We start from the raw sequence: 13,001 nt of genomic DNA on the forward strand, positions 1-13,001 counted from the left end.
AGTTTCAATCATCTCAATTATTTAAATCATTGTAATTAATCATGTAAAAGATTATTAACACGGTTCTTAATTGATATGAAGACGCATTAGTTCCATCAGAAGACATATTTTGTTTATTGCAAGGAGAACTTATGTACAATATCCATATACATAGAAAGAGTGTATATTACAGAGCATTATCTAGAGTCCACTTAGTGCTATAAGTACTTTGAAGCATTTTTTGACTGGTTAATTGATAAAATTTATTATTTTCCGATTGGTCAATCAAATGCTTCAAAGTAACGCTAAATGGCTGTAGCCCTAATCTATCGTTTTTTATATATATATATATATATATATATATATATAAAATTCAAAAATAGAAATCAATAGTCTGAAAATACGTTATCTTCAAATCGTTGCCATTTTTAGCGTCGAAATTTCAAATTGCTTTGCTTTCGAACTTTTTTGTTAAAATTGAAAAAAGAAAATTAGAAAGAATTGTCTTTACGAGTTTTATAACATAATTTATAACATAAATTTAATTACAAGTTGCGAGCTGAATTATGCAGGATGCATCGCGTGGAGATACAGCCTACTTTATATCTTTTGGCGGAAATTTCAAGACTCTACAGTGATGCATCCTGAGTAGTGCTAAAGCAATCTGTAACTTTTATTTGACTTTTAATTATGTTATAAAACTCATAAAGACTATTTCTTTTGTCAATTTTACCAAAGGAATTTGAGAGCAAAGTAATTTCAAATTTCAACGTAAAAATGGCAATAACTCGAAAATAACACATTTTCGGACTTATATCAACATTCTTTCTTGTTGTTAAGTCATACTCGTTCATCTCCCGAGTGATTGATTTCAATTTACGAAACATAATACGCGCGCGCGCGTGGGGGTGGGTGCGCGCATATATATATATACAAAATTTGATCTGCACAAAAATATGTAAAGCGTTAAAGTTTCAAGAGAGACATATGATAATGCTTGATTTGACGTTATACAGCCATTTAAAGATAAACGTTAAAGATAAACTCGTAAAAATTGATTTTTTTATGGCTTTACCTTAATACTTTTATAGATAGAATAAGTAGAGAAATCATATTGTGTAAAAAATATGAAATAAGTTTTAAAAATATTTTGATTATAATCTTATATGATTATCAAATGGCTAGTCAAATCAACATCAAATCAATAAACACTGTATATTTTTCTTGAAATCTTAAATTTTTATCTCAGACATTTTTTTATGCAACCAAGTTTAAGAGACACAAAACTGTCCGTTAAAATAGGACATTCTGTATCACACCCGCACACGCGCGCATCTTTCTCTGTTTATTTTAACTATATAATTTATGATAATGCTCTGTGGATTAAAAAAAAACATACTTGGGTCCTCGACATATAGTAAGGCACAGTCTATACTAAGATTTCCTACAAGATAACAATAGTTACTTGATGAACACAACAAGAGAGTATATAAAAGTATTACTAAATTATTCATATAAAATTAATATAAATAATATCATTCGTAAGTAGAATTACCACATATATCTGCTTCAAAAATGTATATATATCCTATAAGATATAAATTAATCATTCGATGAGGTTTTATAAGATTCTTTGAATAACTTGACCTTTTCAATCGTATGTAACGGTCTGTGATAGAATTTCTTTTTTTCAACTTTTGGTTTTTCAAAAATTCCATAACAGTATTTTCTAATTACAAACGATAACGTAAGTGTTCTTGTAAAAATTTCTTGATCATACGCCTATTACCTAATGTAAGAAAGTTATGTTAAATTTGTAAACTGAAAATGCAGTGCACAATTAATATTATCAAAAGAGAAGAGAATACAAGATTAAATCCTTGAAATAAAAATTTCTCGTCATTGCAACAAATAAGCAAATGACTGACTTTAATAACCGATTTTATAAACGACAGTATATTTTTCTGTTCTTTTTTCCCAGATAATATCAAAGTACTTCAACATTAATTCCAGATAAATTGATTGAATTGCGTTTTATTTCGAGGATGATACTTGTATTTCTTTATATTATGTAATAACAAAAAGAAGAAAAAAATAATGTTTCATAATAAAGCAACATCACGTAAAATTGTTCATTAATATATGTGCCTAACATTTTTATTTAATATATACACACATACACACACGTACGCACGCATGCACACATACAGATACGTATATACATATATACATACATACATACACATATATATATATATATATATATATATATATATATATATATATAAAACGTTATTTCTTATATTCTCTCAGCATTGAATGAGTGAGATAAATTTTGTATATACAAAGGCCTTGCATGGATATGTTAAGTTTCCAAACTAGATTGTAATACACACGCAGTACTCTAATCGCGTTTGATATTTAGATAATCAACTATTTCATAGACAATTTGATTTATCTACAGATTCATTAAAGTTATCTTATATCTAGAATGGATAAAAATGTTAAATGGAGATCTAGTTTCTACACGTGGAAAAGAGATTTCTGTACACTGTACATATGTAATGTTTATAAACTGTATAATAATATTTGCCTAATAATTATTGAACTATAACGAGATAACTATATACTTTTCATCTTAACAATTCTCTTGTTATTGTATCTTATCATAACTGTTTTTACTAGAATGGAGGGATTGTAGTATCATAATAATAGTATGGCTTGTAGAGTTATTTGACACACATGAGATTTTACATTTAGAAACGCATTTACGGTTACAGTTGTTCTTGCAACTTTATATATTGTAAATCACTATAGTTTATGCGCGCGCGCGCGCGCGCGCGCGCGTGTGTGTGTGTGTGTGTGTGTGTGTGTGTGTATTGTGTGATAAAAATACTTCTTTATATATAGCCTCAACTATAAACATATTTTTATATTAATATGAATAATTATCTTCATACTTTCAGAATGAAAAAAACGCTTTTTGGTTCGCGTTCACACGTATGAAATTGCATATTATCTTTTCTCATACAAATATACTTATCATTTTTCGCGAATTTTACTTGAATAATTACAATTCATTGCAACAGAAATTAAATATTTCCCGATAGCAAAGCCTGCAGAAACAAATTTTGAGCAAAGCTTGCTGCCAGTGTTTGATGTCAAAAAGGTAACAAATTGTACGCAGAATTTGTAATATCTAATAATATCGGCAAATTGTTATCAAAACTATAATCAAAGCCTCCTGAGACATGCTGTGTCAGCAGATTGGAGACAGAAACCGAATAAATTCTGCTAGGATTTGCCGCCAATCTGCCATTAAACTGCCCACGCGCAGATCCTGCTCGGTTTTTACCGCCAATCTGCTGGCATAGCATATTAGTAGGCTTTAGCAGGTCGACAAATCCCGAGCCTAATGCGGACATAGATGGCTATGAATTTGCAGTCAATATCTGATCAAATTTGTTGCCAATCTGCCAGCAAATTGCTAGCATTTTGCTTGCTGGGTTGTTAATACTTTTTTTTAGAATCGTTCTAAAAAATTATTATAAAAAGTTAATCTTTTTTTTTCATACAGATTAAAGTATGTGTTTGATTACCTTGATATTAATTAATGGCTTCATATAGGAATTACTATCTAATTCAAAGAATTGATAAAAATATTAGTTAACTTTATATGATACAAATTTTATACAAATCTAATTCTGCTTACATCTGACATTAATACTTTTCTTTTGCAAAATTAAAATAAAATATTCATTCGTTACTGACAACAATTTATTACTATTACTATTATTACAATTATCCGATTAAAAATATAAATACGATCTTGTAATGAGTGCCGAGAATATATCCTAAAAAGTCTAAACAAATTACAAATTAACTATGAATAAAATATCTCGTAAAAAATTTGTAGTTTAGACAGTTTAAAAATTAGTATGAATGCGCTGATTATATCACAGGAAATATTAGATCAAATATTCATTTAACATATAATTAATTATAATAGCATCATACAAATAAACAAATAATATTAAAATAAATTCAGCAACAATTTGGAATTAGAAAATCTCTTTATACACTTTTCTTCTTCTGAATTTGAGATTTAGTGAGATTGAGGTCTAATATTCTTTTTTATTCAACATTCAACATTTTCATCTTTATGCGACAATATATATTAAAATATGAGAATTGATATACAGAAAATGCGTATTTCCGAACAAAGATAAATTTAGACTGTTTTTATAAAAGAAAAGAATTTATGTTGATAAATGAGATAAAAAAAATATTTACTTGTTTTTAAGCCTATAAGAATAAATTTCTCGAATAAATTTAGCACTTGTATGATCAAATATTACTTACAACCTTATAAACGGTTCGATTAAAATCATATAAAATAATACAAATGATACTATAGCAAAAATTTGTTTAAAAATTTTGAAATCTTTTTAAAATTATAAGATAATTAATTTTATTATAGATAAGATAATTAATTTTATTTGCAACGATAATAAGCATTTTTATATTCTTACTTTGCGCGCGCGCGCGCATGTGTGTGTGTGTGTGTGTGTGTGTGTGTGCGCGCGCGCACGCGCGCGCGCGCACGCGCACGTGCTTATATTTAATGCAAAAAAATCGCCCAGAATTAATAGAATTATAATATGTGAATTAAAGAAAATTAAAATTACCTAATGATAATTATATCCAATTAAATATATCTTTTTTATACTTTATCGTATTACATAACATTACATAATTAATGTTGGGTGTTTTTGCATCGGCGAGAATTCAACTTTTCAATGAATGAGATTACAAAGTGTGCCACAACACAGTCAGTGTCATGTTCATGCACATACATCTCCAACATATTGAGATGATAAAATAAATAAATAATAAATAGTAGAGATTTCTGTGATGATATAAGATGTTACATTCTTTACACAGCAGCATTAACAAATAAAAAAATATGTTAAATTACATTTTGTTACAACTTTCTCATATTTAGTCAGCGTCAACTAGATAAATAACGATCATTCATCGTAAAAAACAGGCGTACAACGGAAAAGACTGTCTCCAGCAGCAGAATCATTTATATGCACAATTAATGACAAATTATATATTCGTATGATAGGATTCTATACCACACACACACACACACACACGCGCGCGCGCGCGCACACACGCACACGCACACACACGCACACACACACACACATACAAGAAAGAAGCTGAAAGGACTGTACTGTCTATTTAAAGAAACGACCGATGTAAATCTCTGTTTATTTTCTCGTCCCTCGTAATCATTTCTTCAACTCTGATAGGAACGTGCAACTTATATATTTGTACATCATTGGTAATTAATGATTGCCACGCTCACTTATTGAATTAGAAGATATATCAGGGATGTCGTCCTGTAGTCGTCTCGTCAATGTACATTCACCCAATACTCTAGTGTTGTCATAATTATCCAATTTCCGAGATAATGTTCCCGACAAGTTTATACTATCTGCCGTTAATAAACTAGTATTATCTAGCCTTTTATGATTCTCTAAATTTTCATTAGCATTCCTTTCCAATTTATCAGATCTTAATGTATTGTTTAAACTATGATCAAATTTTCTGAGATCATTTTGGATACTTCTGATAGTATCACTATTATTTTCATATCCGCGCAATAAATTGTTTTCGTTTTCATACCTACGAGTAATGGAGTTAGAATCAAGACATTTCCTGAATGTATCATCGTATCTTTGACTCTCGACAATTTTTCTAGAGAACCCCATGTCATAATGTTCGGCCTCTACAGATCGTTGATTTAGACCATCCAACTCGTACATTCGCTTCGTTAATTGATTATCGAATCCCGCTCTACTAGCTAAATGGAGGTAGTTGTCATCACCGATGGGAGCCTGCCTACAGGAATCAAAATACGCAAATTTATACGAGTAATATTTTAAGTTACAAAAATCAAAAATATATCCAAGCCATAAAATGATAAAAATCGTATCACATACTTGCTGCCATATTTGGTGTCGCGTGCCAGTCTTCTAAAATAGGCTCTATGTTCACGCTCCAATGAGTATGCAGCTTCTCTGAGTGCGTTTAAAGTCTTGAAACACGAAGGTACATCCTCTATAGGCGAGCCACCATCCGGAATAACACACATGTCACTAGCGCCATATACCGCCTGACATTCACAGGCATTCATCAATGTCTCGAGACGTGGCATATTTGTAAAGATTAACGAATGTATTCTTTGCAAATCACGATCTGGATCCAAGACCATTCGCAATCCAGCCTCTATACCTGGCGATACTTCACTGCACCCTGGTGCAATTTCAGCAATTGCCCGACAACTAAATATCGTAGAAGCAATAGATACAAAATTATAATTAATTGAAATATTTGGACACGTACAAACTGATGTAAAATACATTTGTAATATTCATTGTATCGCTCACCAAAGCCAATGACCATTGATGTATGCACTTGGATGATATTTTTCTAAGCGGTTACTGTTCGTTTGACATATTTTTGTAAGAATGTCAATCCATTCCTTTTCCTCTACACAATTGCCAGCTTGAACATATAATGCTCTTTGTGGTTGAATAATTTGAAACATATTTTTCATCTTGAAAGAATCTTCATGAAGTCTTTCCACAGCTAAAATCTCTCCTAATGGTATCTTACACAAAGGTTCTTTACCTATTATTAAATTATTTCATAAATTATATCGTATTTTTCTTATATACTTCTCGTCTGAAGAGAAAGATGTAAATCGTACTGAGTTTATTTACCTTTGGTTTTAGAATATGTCAGATCATGCGTGGTAAGTCGAAAATATCTCTGTTTGAAATTCTTGCGACCAAATCGTTTTCTGCCTTGCGCTCGTTTAATCATCACACTATTAAAAACGAGAAAGAATTAGTTCCTACATTTTCATAAAATAACTATGGGTGCTTTCTATTTAGTGGCACAAGTCGACATAAACGTCGTTCCATCTTTCTTGACATTCGATGAATAACGAGAAACAAAACGATGCTTGTGTCATTGAATGGAAAACATCCTATGTTTTGTAGGAGGATTGTAGACAAATATAAATGTGGTGTTGCCTAGTACCAACCTCTTGTTGCAATCGGTAGTGTGCACAAAGAGAAAGTATATTCTATTAGAAATATATATAAAACTCGTTAGAAAAATGTACTTCTCTAGTCTCTTAATATATTTTCCAAGTGACAGGAAGAAGTATTAGAAAGTATCCACTACATTCGATTATATTCTTCAAAACGTATGTATGTGTTTTGAAGAGTGTCAAAATTCTTCGAAAAGGAACACGTCATATGTATAAAATAGATATATACGAATATATGTATACATGTATATTGTTAAACGTACCCTTCTTTGAGTACCACTGGTTGTTCTTGCGACACTGTTGGACGTTGCTTCGTAATACCGCTACTATTACTGCTCGTTGACACTAACTCTAGAAATTGCTTGACCGCTTGTATATGTCTTTCTGTATAAAATTCTCTACAAAATCAAAATATATATATATTGATATATTATTCGTGCACGTGCGCACACACACATTATGTCTGATACTCTATCTCAAAATTTATTCTTCTCTCGTCGATAAGTAATTTAAAAAAAATCTTACCTATACACACATTCCATATATTCTTCTTTGCATACACTGCCTGCACCTCCTCTGCAAGACACTAAATTTCCAAGACTTTGGATCGTCTTGGATATTAATGTTAACGTTCTATTGGTCTGCGAATCCTGTGATAACACACATCATACGCAAATTTAGCAGAAAGAAAAAGCTAGAATATTGAAGAAATATAAGATATATATTCTCCATATAGTACATTGTGTCTCAATTATTTACAATTTGTTCAGTAGTGATATCAAATAATCTTGGACCCAATATTGCAGGAGCAAAGAATCGTAAAAAGATAAATCCACTTATCACCGAATATCTCACTTCCTTGTTTTTTGGAAAGTGAGTCGCAGCGAGTTCTCTCAAACACCAGAACATTTCGCACATTAATGGCGGGCATCTCACTCCCGATGTCGTTATAGCCGTAAATACTCTCTCAACATATTCCTATCAAATAAAATAGTTGTCAATATATTTTCTCATTTTGCCCTGAAAAAAACGAGTTACAAGCATTTATGATTCGATACCTTCAAGTTCGTCAAATTCGTCTCTGTTGTATTGCCATCCTTCACCCGAGTTGGATCTATTTCGCATGGCTTTTTTTCAAGAAAGACTTGTTCCATCGCAGGTCTAAGAGTACTATGCAAATAATGGAGACCTGCCAATCTCATACCTTCATCCATCATCTTGCTTACTAATGTATTACCACGGAATATCGTCGTCGGGTCACTTAAATCAAATCATTGAATTTTTATAATATGCATAGTCGCATGGTTAATAGTTGATGGTACTTGCATCACGAGTATTTATATTCAAACATAATTACTCACGTCAATTTAGAAATCTCGTGACTAGCAAGTGCTCGCATTACAGACACCAACTGTCCATAATGCACTAATACTCGAACTAATGGTTGCGCAGCTTCCATCTTACTAGCTACAATTTCACCCAATATGTAAACAGCCGATGATGTTATCGGCTGAATGTTAACACTTTGTAACAATAGACTTTTAAGTCTATCGTACATTTCAGATGGGAAGACGTGATCTGCTATGTAATGAATTTTCAAACGTAACGATCCCAAACCTGGTAATGTACCAGGTGGTGTGGAATTATTTGTAATTTTACTTGGACGATGTTTTGCTGCTCTAGGTTGTAAAAAATACCTGCGCAAAATAAATAATTATGTAATAATGTAATAATGTAATTTTACTCATATGGTATGCACAAATCTATAACTTTTACAAAATGATACAAGCGGTATACCATGCAGTTGTTGTACTAGTCGGTTGTTTTTGTAATCCTTTTAACGTAACTCGAACTTCGCCAAGAAACACCGATTGTTCTCCCATACCGGGAGACGCATGCCACAAACCAACCACTACTTCTCCAACTTCAGCTCCTTCAATGGAATAATGGGAGACATCTTTGTCTCTGGTCTCTGTTAACTCTGGCTGTGATATAAAAGAAACCAATTTTATATATTTTGCGCGCGCGCGCGTACACACACACAAATAAATAGGCTGAGAGAATACTGCTTACTTCAAATACAAATGTTTCATTGAAATATGGAGAGGCTGTTTTCTTTTTAACTTTTGTGCGTTTTGATAACTGTTTGCCATTACTATAAATGACTGTAATAATTGCAAAGGGATCACAGCTACCATTTTTAATGGTTAATTCACTACATTCTATTATTCTGCAATGCATAAAGACAAATATTACTGGAGGAATTTTACATTCCAATATTACATACAAGGTAGTCATCAAAAGTCATACTATAATATACCACTATTTTATCATTGCTCACCTTACTGTAAGTTTAGGCTGAGCATGTTCGACTTGAGGCTGCAAAGCAAGTTCTAAATGAGCCTTGCCTTGGACTTCAGAATCAGCGTCGACTGGTTTCAGAGGAAACCAATGCTCTTTGTTATGATATGTAGCTAAATCTTCTTTCTTTATTGCTACCTTCCCCAAAATTTTATCCTGCTTCAGGTGTCTATCTCTATCGTACACGTAAATGCCAAGATAACGAAATTTTCTGGGTACTTCAAATTGGAACTCCTCTCCGAAAAACGGACTATACAGGGGAAATAAAAATAGAAATAGAATAGAATGCTTGAATCATAAATAGCTCAAATTTATAAATTATCAGAAGCTAAAAAATAAATTTTGCAATCTCAACAGTCTTACTTGAGAGTTCTCTCCATAGTTGTCGTTCTAAATATTTCTTCTTGATCCAGTGACAAGGTACAATAAACATCTCTTGTACCTGGAGATCCATGACCTCGACTTTGAAGATTTTTTGCTTCTCCTATGAAAAGTAACATTGGTAGTATGTAAACGCATTCATGTTTTCTTGATAAATTCTAAGGCAATTATGTTATAATTATGTTTTAACCGTTGTTTTAATTTTAGAATAATAAAAAGAAAAAAGAATTTTGTACATTAATATTTACTATAATCTGTCATTTTTTCTCAATAAGAATACTGTTATAGTTCTGCAATCAATACAAGAATTGATAAAATCAGTTCGCGCAATGTTTAAAACACAGAAAAGAAAAGTGACAATTATAAAATATGTTTATATTTTGTTTATACATTGTCATGTTGTAATTGTCGTAAATGCAATTAAAAGAATGATTATCTTGTCTAGTGCAGATTTACATAAAGTAACTTAAATAATGTAATTATTGAGCAATTATTAATAATTATCATTACGCGACACGACGCACACACTTTTAATCATTACTCACATACTTTTGGAATTATTCATCGATAATTTTTCAAGTTATCTCGAAACATTTTATCGCTTAAAATCTTGAGATTCTTGTTATCCTAAAAATTTCGAATGTGCCACGTTCTTTCACGTCGAAATCGATATCAATTTCATTTTTTTCAAGGTATAATGAAACGGAAAGTTTACAAATATTTTAAAGACAAAAAAGACAAAAAAATTTGTCAAATATAATTGGAAGAATTATTTGGTAATTTCGGATATCTGTAGAAAATGAGATTAACGTGAGCCTGAAAAAGATATACATATACATTAGATATCACACGCTTCTCCCGTAGGCTCGACGCGACTATTAGAATTACTTTTAAAGAAAGCACATGGTGCTTTTTTCGTATATGTTTAGAACACGACATTTTACAAGATGAGATTTAACACTTGATCAAAGATACAGTCTCAATGAAACTTTTAATACACACGGTCGCACAATCTTTTTCTCTCGCGTACAATTATGTGGCACACGCGCGCGCACGCCGCATATACGTATACGCACGTACAATCATGTGGCACACACGCGCACGCATGTACCTACTTGCATATTGCATTGACACACACACACACACACACACACACACACACACACACACACACATGCGCGCGCGCGCGCGCTCACTACACAGCACACCATAGCACACACATACGTTTCATACATTCGCGTGTTGGTGCGCGTAAGAGGACAACGACGCGTGGGAGTTGAAAATGTACGCGTCGATCACTAGGAAATTTCGTATGAAAATCGAATGTCGTCCTCGCAATCGATTCACAGAGTGCATCACTATACATCATCGCGACGCAACGCGACACGATGGATCGGAGCAACGCGAAGGAGCGACACAGTGAAGAAACGAGATAGACGCTCGCGGCTCCTTTGCGGCTGCTGAAAGAGAGAGAGAGAGAGAGAGAGAGAGAGAGAGAGAGAGAGAGAGAGAGAGGGAAAGACAGCAAAAGATTGCAAAAAGTGGATATAGCCGTGGGAGTCAAATTAGGTGACATCCCGAGCGCGCGCGGCGCGAGATAAACGGCTCGCGATCTCGATCACTTCCCGGAGAATATCGTCGCGGCGACAACGCGAGTCCCACTCATCACGCTCACGAATCACTCGCGTGGTACCGCCGTCGCGCAACTTCCTACCGATTTTGATCCTTAGCCTCTCTTCAACGCGAACTAGGCGCGTCTCCTCGGCCATGTTACCTCCATGACACTACTGAGTGACTACACGAACGAAACGCAAGCGGCAAGCGGTTCGTTCATTCTGTGAATGGGTCTAAGCCAGGGCCGTAACGTTGCGTGCTGGCACCCTCCCCTACCTTCCCCTAACCTACTCCCGGCTCTATCCTGTCTCTCGCTTTTTACTCTTCGCTACGCCGCGCCGCGGCCTCATCTGTGATCGTCCGCGACTCCGCATCCCCTCCTGTTATCACGCGATGCCATTATGGCCATTACTTCCTTCTTACGTCTGTCTCTTGCCAAGCTTGCGTTTTACTCGCGTCTACTCGCGTCTGCTCGCGTCTACTCGCGTCTACTCGTATCTACTCGCGTCTACTTGCGTCTGCTTGCGTTTATTTGTGTATCTGCGTTGTTGCGTTTTACAAATACATAAGAAGATCACTGATTAGATGCTAGACTAAATGCGAGAGAATACATGAAGTGGTCGAATCGTGCGCACTGTTACTCATTTTCTTTCCTTCATTTACGCGACGCTATTTCATAAGGACGAGCGATAAACTCGTAGTTCGAGTATCGAGTTCTTGTCGCTTATAACTACACACGGTATATCATCTGTAAGAAATATTCATATAAATTGCGAAAATATATCTAATGCGCCAGATAACTTGACACTCGTTTGCAACGAATACTTATTTTTCACTGTCGCGAATAAAATCGATAATTCGCGACTATGAATGCAGCGATATACGCGATATTTGTTAAAGGAAAGGATCGCTTCTCGATCATCATGAGACGATACTGATAATGCTGATGTAATGATAGATTAGTCTCATTCGCGTCAATGCGAAGCTGAGTTGGTTGAATGAATCGGTTTGTCAATAAGCTAGATATATATATATATATATCTAGCGCGTGCGCGCGCGTGTGTATGTGTGGTGTGTGTGTGTGTGTGTGTGTGTGTGTGTATATAATATGTTTCGCCATGATATTTCGACCGAAACGAATTTATGTACGAATCGCCGGCAGATGATTCATGACGTATCATAGTTTACGCAAAATTTTATTGAAAAATGATGCATAATCGTTGTTATTAGCGAGCGTAAACAACACGAATTAAGGAAGCGATTAATAATTTTTAACTGATAATATCGCTAAATCTTTATTGACTTAATTTAAGACAGGGAATGTGAAAAAAAAAGATTAACCTTTCCACACGGAATCAAAATCAAATATGAACATTTTATATTACTTTGAAAAAATTATTTTTCTCTATATAAATTGTTTACAAATTACACATAATTTAATCGCATTTCGTAAATATACACATCGTTAATGTATACATGTAATTGATATATATATGTTTGTAAATTAAAATGTATCATAAATGATCAAGGAAAT

At 33.5% G+C, this 13,001-nt stretch overlaps 1 protein-coding gene across 6 annotated transcripts; it reads right to left on the minus strand.

Annotated features, from left to right (window-relative positions):
• Positions 1 to 90: 90 nt before the first annotated feature.
• Positions 91 to 11,726, minus strand: RasGAP1 (Ras GTPase activating protein 1). Of its 6 annotated transcripts, none has more exons than XM_011634574.3 (15): positions 11,568 to 11,726; positions 9,836 to 9,956; positions 9,453 to 9,722; positions 9,185 to 9,341; positions 8,909 to 9,096; positions 8,473 to 8,808; positions 8,170 to 8,371; positions 7,871 to 8,089; positions 7,637 to 7,761; positions 7,375 to 7,509; positions 7,103 to 7,144; positions 6,777 to 6,883; positions 6,441 to 6,684; positions 5,994 to 6,335; positions 91 to 5,892 (listed from the first exon to the last, which is right to left on the minus strand). In XM_011634574.3, the coding sequence occupies exons 1-15, from the start codon at positions 11,620 to 11,622 to the stop codon at positions 5,337 to 5,339; spliced, it is 3,099 nt and encodes a 1,032-aa protein (XP_011632876.2). In that variant the 5' UTR covers positions 11,623 to 11,726; the 3' UTR covers positions 91 to 5,336. The 6 variants fall into 6 exon arrangements, with proteins under 6 accessions (XP_011632876.2, XP_088934832.1, XP_088934834.1 ...); XM_089078706.1 differs by having other exon boundaries at positions 11,078 to 11,705; XM_089078708.1 differs by lacking the exon at positions 11,568 to 11,726 and adding an exon at positions 10,403 to 10,673.
• Between the last annotated feature and the right edge of the window lie 1,275 nt (positions 11,727 to 13,001).

Source organism: Pogonomyrmex barbatus, unplaced genomic scaffold, assembly GCF_055798465.1.
Source record: "Pogonomyrmex barbatus isolate J1 unplaced genomic scaffold, ASM5579846v1 scaffold29, whole genome shotgun sequence".
NCBI classification, from domain to species: domain Eukaryota; kingdom Metazoa; phylum Arthropoda; class Insecta; order Hymenoptera; family Formicidae; genus Pogonomyrmex; species Pogonomyrmex barbatus.

Excerpts from the sequence above, each read along its gene's own strand:
- RasGAP1 (XM_089078706.1), bottom strand. The coding sequence starts at position 11,429 with ATGTCACCTAATTTGACTCCCACGGCTATATCCACTTTTTGCAATCTT. Across the intron at positions 7,762-7,870 it reads ATATCACTACTGAACAAATT|GATTCGCAGACCAATAGAAC; the intron begins GTAAATAATTGA and ends GTGTTATCACAG. Across the intron at positions 6,336-6,440 it reads ATCAATGGTCATTGGCTTTG|TTGTCGGGCAATTGCTGAAA; the intron begins GTGAGCGATACA and ends TACGATATTTAG.